The sequence below is a fragment of the Equus asinus genome, chromosome 17, assembly GCF_041296235.1.
Source record: "Equus asinus isolate D_3611 breed Donkey chromosome 17, EquAss-T2T_v2, whole genome shotgun sequence".
In the NCBI taxonomy this organism is placed as follows: domain Eukaryota; kingdom Metazoa; phylum Chordata; class Mammalia; order Perissodactyla; family Equidae; genus Equus; species Equus asinus.
The window spans coordinates 34,118,526-34,125,390 of NC_091806.1; the positions used below are offsets into that span (position 1 = coordinate 34,118,526).

A 6,865-nucleotide genomic window follows, 5' to 3' on the forward strand; every position below is an offset into this window, starting at 1 on the left:
CATATACAGCTATATTTCTTGCCTAAAGTCTCCAATCTCCTTCTCCAATATCTTAAATAATGTTCTCACGTACCTTGGGATTCACTTAGCTTTAGAAAATTCTGTTAAACACCCCTCTCAAAGCCAGTGATTTCAGCAGCTTCCCTTCTATCGTTACATGGAAAATGGCAGACTCAGGAAATAATATTTTCCAGGGTCTAAAATTTTCTAGCAGTGATAAAGATTCTCTCCTTGACCATATTCTACTCAGGCTCCCCTGAACTTTTCAACTGGGCTTCAACTTTTGGACCTCCATGCTTGTCTCTGCATTGTCCAATTTTAGCAAAAATCCTGCTAAGCCAGTTTAGCCAAAATCTCTCATCCTCCATATCCTATCACCCTCTATTCAGATTCCTCAACCTCCACCATCCCCCAAGTGATGTCTGATCACCTTGGCCTGGCTTTAGCGATAATCTTGTTAAGTCAATTTAGCCAGAATTCCACATTACTCCCGACATTTCCTCTTGATAGCTTTTCTTTTGGGATGTTAACGTTGATTCTTCAGAATTCTGAGCAACTTCCTTAGGCAGTTTCATGCACACAAGGTGATTCCTGAAGTGTGATACTCAAGTATTGGAAGGAGCTGTTGGACCTGAAGAGGTTATGTAGGTGAGAGTGAGGGAGCTCTCAAAGAGCTGATGAACAAAATAGGTAATGTAGTTCTCACAGGATACACATGCAACCAGAATATCCATGCTGGATCCTTCAACAAATCCTACTTGCTTGCCTTCAGAGTTTTTTGATATTCTCACCACCTCCACTGTTACTACCCTAAATCATGTCTTCATTATTTGTTTCATGGGACTATTGCAGCAGCCTCTTAATTGGTCTCCCTGTTTTTGTCCTCATCCCTCTTCAGTCTAGGCATAACAGTAGCCCCTGCAATTCTGTTAAAACATGCATCACTCTTCTGCTCTTCAAAGCCCTCCAATTGCCTCCCATCCTGTTTAATGTGAAAATCAAAATCCTCATAATGGTCTAAACCTTCCCAAAGACCTGGTCCTATGGCTCCATTATCTCTCCGACCTCAACTACTAGCTCTCTCCTCCTTTCATTTACTTACAAAGGCCTCCTTGCTGTTTCTTGGATGCTCTGGGCACATCCCCACCTGAGGACATTTGCATGTCTGATTTTTGGACTGAGATTTGTACTGTGACATGAACATATTTCTAGTTTCAAAGATTCTAAAATCTAGGATGTACCTCCAGAAATGAGAGGAAAAAATATCCAACTCCCAGCAGCTGTAAAAAGTAAACAAATAAAAGCCAAGCTGATATATTGAATAATGTTTCCCACTTCATGCCAACCCTTCTGAATGCATATGCATAGTCTGATGTAGCTTTGTATGTTTCTGTCATTTTTAGGGAGACATGGTAACAGAGAATAATAACAAATTAACTGTTTTCTTAACCCTATTCTCCAATGACTTGAGAGGAGCAGAAGAGAGTTAGAGGCAATATTCATTCATTGAGTTTTGTAACTGAAAAACTTCTATGAGTATTTTCCATGTTCTACTTTCTGTGCCAGATGCTGGGGATACAACAAGTAAAGCCTCTTTCTACCGGGGGAGATAGGAAGAAGGAGGACAGGGAATTGGAAACAAGGTCCTGAGTGCTGTGCTCAAGCTAAGCCCAGGGCATGGAGGGAGAGTGGTGGAGGCATGGCCAGTGGACCTGTGGTTCAGAGGAAGGTTCGGGTAAGGACCTCGCATGAGGTCACAGGATTTGTAGTTGGTGAGGTCCATATTCTAACTCCAAATGTGCTAGCTTCCAGGCACCTGCTCTCATCCATGGGAGTGTGGGTTTATATGGAAAAACCATCAGGTGATAGTTATTTATCCTATCATAGAATCAGAGGAGGAAGTTACTTTGGATGTGTTTACTTCTTTACGATGTGATTACTTCATGAGAGAATTTATAAAATCCAATGTCCAAACTGCATTATTTTCTAACATGTGTCTCAACTTCATTCCTGGAATGGGAATGTCTGAGCATATATATTTTTCCTTTTCCTTACTGGTACTTTTATTTAGAAAGTTGGAGATTCCCGCACAGTTGTAAGAAATAAGAGAGAGGGATCCCACCTTAACCCATTTCCCCCCAATGTTCATTTCACGATCTATATGTATATCAAAACATCAAGTTGTACATCTTAAATACATGCCATTTTTATTTGTCAGTTACACCACTAGAGCTGGGAAACAAACCCCACAACAATTCCAATGTGATAAAATTGTCCGAGTGTATTTCTATTCTGATTTCTTTATTTCTCCCAAGACTGTGTCACAAAAGCAATAAACACTTCTCTAGCTAACAATTTGAGTTTTCTACTTCCTTTTGTAATGTGAAATTCATCTTTTTACATTATTATTGCATGCTGATCAGAATCTCTGAAAGTCATGTGCATCTTAGTAGAAATATAATGATTATATAGAAATCCTGTAGTCAATAGAGTTTATGTGATGGACAAACATTTTCAAACGTGGTGAGGAGTGAGAGACCAGTCTATACCTTGTCAGAAGGCACAAATCTTCTCTTCAGTCTCAACATGGCTGACTTCATCTCCTGGTTCCTCAGAGTGTAAATCACGGGGTTCAGCAGAGGGGAGATCACACTGAGGGTGGCGGAGATGGCCTTATCGGGGGGGAGGGCAGTGTAGGGCCGTGCATAGACATAGATACAGGGCACAAAGTGCAGGGTCACCACAGAGATGTGTGAAGTGCAGGTGGAGATGGCTTTCCTCCTGCCCTCCCCTGCCTGAGACCTCAGGATCATTAGGATGACTGTGTAGGACACAAGCAGGAACATAAACCACAGTGCACTGAGCAGTCCAGTATTGGAAATCATCAACAGCTCAAGCATGAAAACGTCAGTGCAGGCCAGTTTGAGGACCTGGGGGACATCACAGTAGAAAGTGTCAAGAACATTGGGTCCACAGAAGGGGAGGGGGAGCAACAGGATGATCTGCACGATGGAGTGGACAAAGCCCCCCACCCAGCAGGCCACTATTAGCCCAATGCAATGGCCTCTACTCATGATGGTCACATAGTGCAGGGGCTTGGAGATGGCCACATAGCGATCTAATGCCATCACCGACAAAGAAAATACATCCACCCCTCCAATGAGGTGGAAGAAAAACATCTGGGTGAAGCAGCCATTGAAGGAGATGGTCTTTCTCTGTGACAGAATGTCCACCAGAACTTTGGGAACTGTGATAGAAGAAAAGCAGATGTCGGCAATAGACAAATTACGGAGCAAAAAATACATGGGGGTTTGGAGGCGAGAGTCACAGGTCACGGTGACCATGATGAGGAGGTTTCCCAGCAGGGTTGTCACATACACCCAAAGCAATAAGAGAAATAAGAGCAAGTTCAGTTCTTGATTTTGGGTTAGGCCAAGGAAAATAAATTCTTTGACCCTGGTGTAGTTTTTCAGCTCCATTGAGTCATCTTTCTCTCTCCTTTGTTTCAAGCTACTTCATTTGAAAAGACTTTGCTATTTATTTTGTTTTCTTCCAACGCACTAAGAATGCAATTCAGGATGTTCCTCATGTGGTTGTACTGTTTGCAGTTTGTTGAGTTGTCCCAATTTTAAAGATCCAGTCAGTTTGGTGATCAAATCAAATTATCACAAGCAATGTCATTCAATAATTCTTTCCCTATAAAACTATTTTTTGAAAAGAATAATCATTTATGTTAAGTAGTGATGGTTACATATTTCATTTAATTAACATATTTTAGTTTTTAAATTTTGTTATTATTTTTTATTCCACACAAATTTATTGAATGTCAGGAACTGTCTGAAGCATAAATACAAAGTTAACTAACCATGGTTCCAACCACTGTAGACTCGTAATCTACAACTTTTATATTCTTATTAGCAAACGTTCTGTTGATTTCCACAGCATCTTATCTTGCTAAAAACAATGGATATCGTTCTGTTTCTTACTGCAATGTTACTGGGACATGAGTCAGTTTCCTTGCTGTTGGCTGCTTTGTTTGAATTTCTTAAAATACAACCTATTGTTCCATATAGGTTACTTGTCACTGTGATTACCTTATACTAATCAGATTATTTGCTTGATAATTATTTTAAAATATTTAAAATTTATTATTGGGAAACAAATTGAGACAATATGCAAATGCAAATCTTAAAGAATATCTGTAATTTCTTTTATTGTGTTAAAAAGACTTAAACATGAGACCTACGCTCTTAACAAATTTTGGGGTGCACAATACAGTATTAGACACAGCGCTGTACAGCAGTTCTCTAGAATTTATTCATTTTGCATAACTGATATGATCCTTGCTTGATTGTAGGGAAGAGAATAAAGATAGTGACCTGCTTTTGAGAGGTGGTGCATACTGTATCAATCACATTCTCTTCTTCCTCTTTCCCTTTGTGGGAAAAGCCAAGAGAGTGGAGGCATCACACAGCAGGCAGAGATGTACACATCTTTAGAATAATGCTTATTTTTTATAAGGTGTTATTGATCATTCTTAGGAAATTTAAAATTATTATTTGCTCTACCTCATACTTAGCAAGTGGACATTTATTGCAGTCTTCAAATGTATATGGATAAATGGGACCACATTGTCAAAGTGTTTTCAGCTTAGGAAAAGTGGATGATTTTTATAAATTAATGAACATAATGCAAGACAAAATGTAAAATGTCAAGAGGAAAGTAGAGGTAGATTTGGGCTGGATAGGTGATAATTTAGGAGATATGATTTCCAGCAGTGACAAAGATACTATTTTTTGAGTGTTTACTGTGTGTGAAAAGTTATGAAATGTTGATTTATTGAATTTTCATCACTGTCCTCTGGTAAGTATTAATATTATTCCTGTTTTTCATGTGGATTATATTATGAATCTATGTTTGACTGAGACAAAGGGAAATCTTGAAAAAGGAGGGAAGACACAACGGTTTGTTTTCCCCCTTCGATCTTATAAATATGGGGTCTAATTTCGTATAACAAGAATATTTGGTAAAGTCTGCCTGAAGATAAGAATTTGGCAGAAAGGGGCTCTGGAAACCCAATTTATGTTGACCTTAGCCTGAGGCAGCCTCATCAATAAGCAACTCAAAGAGTCACAGCAAATGCATGATGCCTTCTCTCACACTGAATGGACCACATTTCTGAATCCTTCTTAACACATCACCTCTCTTCCCAATAGTTAACACCCACCTTTGTTGTTTCTGGCACTGAGAAGATCATCTTGGCTCTGAAGCATTTAATATACCTGGAAAATATCAAAGTCAAACTATTTATATGTAATCAATACGACATCTCAATTTCACTATCCACAATTTTAACCTGAGCTAAAAGCTTAACGTCTTTACCTAATTCTTTGATCCTGAAACTCCAACTACAAATTGTATATTATTAGGTACAGAGCAGAATGAACACTGGTGACATTAATTCTTGAAAATTTTGTTTCTGAAGGTATAGCCTTTTAGCAGACTAAACATCTTAGTGTCTTTACTTCCCTTTCAGGAAAGAAAGGGCAGATTCAAAAAGTCACGTTTTCAAGAACTTCCATTGTGTCCCTGTCTTATGTGAAAATCCCTCAGCCTCAGGATTAATATAAGAATTGCAAAGGGAATAATATTGGACAAGGAAGTGGAAGTCAAGTGTCTGATTCTGCTGCTGGTGATGAAGTTTCAGTGGGAGTCATTAAGAAGTTACTGAGATATGCACGTGTGGAAACACACACACACACACACACACACACACACGGACACATTTTGATTGGTATCCAAATTATTTAGAGGCAGTAGAGGAAATCTATCTGCTTAACCATAGCTCAAAGAGAATTTTGTTAAAACATGCCAAATGCTATGCCTGAGAGAGTACAAGGGCTCGATTTTCATGGCTTGTAAGGCTCAGAGAGCACAACATACAAATGAGTTTCAATTAGATTGCCAAAAACCTAGAAGAGAACTGGACCTCAAATCCTTGGCTGCCAGTCCAGTTTTTAATTATATGCAGAATGATTATAGTCTCATAATGTTGCTATAAGTTTCCACATGTAGAGAAACAGACGATGTTTGGGGAAAAATGCTTGCCCAGTTTTCCTCTTTTCCAACACTCTACTCATATGAAATCTCTTAATTTGGATACAGCTAGATAAGCATGTTAGTGAAGCTATCTACAAAATTACAGTAGTTATTTAAGATTAGCTGAATTTATTGAATGGTTTGATCTTATATAGAATGCACTTCCACTGTTTGCAGAATGCTCATGGGTTTGGATTTACCTGCTTTTCTGTCTTGTTTTAGTACATTATGCTAGTCTACACTGATTAAAAACTGCATGAGACAGCTTGTGTGTTTGAGACGGGTAATTCCTTTCCACCCCCCAGCTTTACTGAGATACTATTGACATGTATCATTGTGTTTGTTTACGGTATACAATGTATTGATTTGGTACATTTATAATTGCGAAATGATTATCATCTTAGTGTTAGCTAATGCTTTCATCACCTCATGTTAATTACCAGTTCTTTTTAGAGTGAGATGATTTCAGACATACTGTCTCAGCAACTTTCAAGTATTACCATGTTGTTGACTGTAATCACCATCTGCACATTAGATCTCGAAAACTTACTCTTCTTATAACGGAGAGTTTGTACACTTTGACCAACATCTCTTCACTTCTCCCCATCCCCAGCACCTGGTAACCTATGTTCATTCTACTCTGTTTCTGTGAGTTCAGATTTTTAGATTCCACATATATTTGAGATCATACAATATCTGTCTTATCTGACTTGGTTCACTTAGCATAATGCCCTCAAGGTCCATCCATGTTGTCACAAATGACAGG

At 38.7% G+C, this 6,865-nt stretch overlaps 1 protein-coding gene across 1 annotated transcript; it reads right to left on the reverse strand.

Moving 5' to 3' along the window:
- Positions 1-2,543: 2,543 nt before the first annotated feature.
- LOC139040651 (olfactory receptor 4D10-like) lies at positions 2,544-3,479 on the reverse strand. The gene has a single exon (XM_070487400.1). The coding sequence runs from the start codon at positions 3,477-3,479 to the stop codon at positions 2,544-2,546; it is 936 nt and encodes a 311-aa protein (XP_070343501.1).
- Between the last annotated feature and the right edge of the window lie 3,386 nt (positions 3,480-6,865).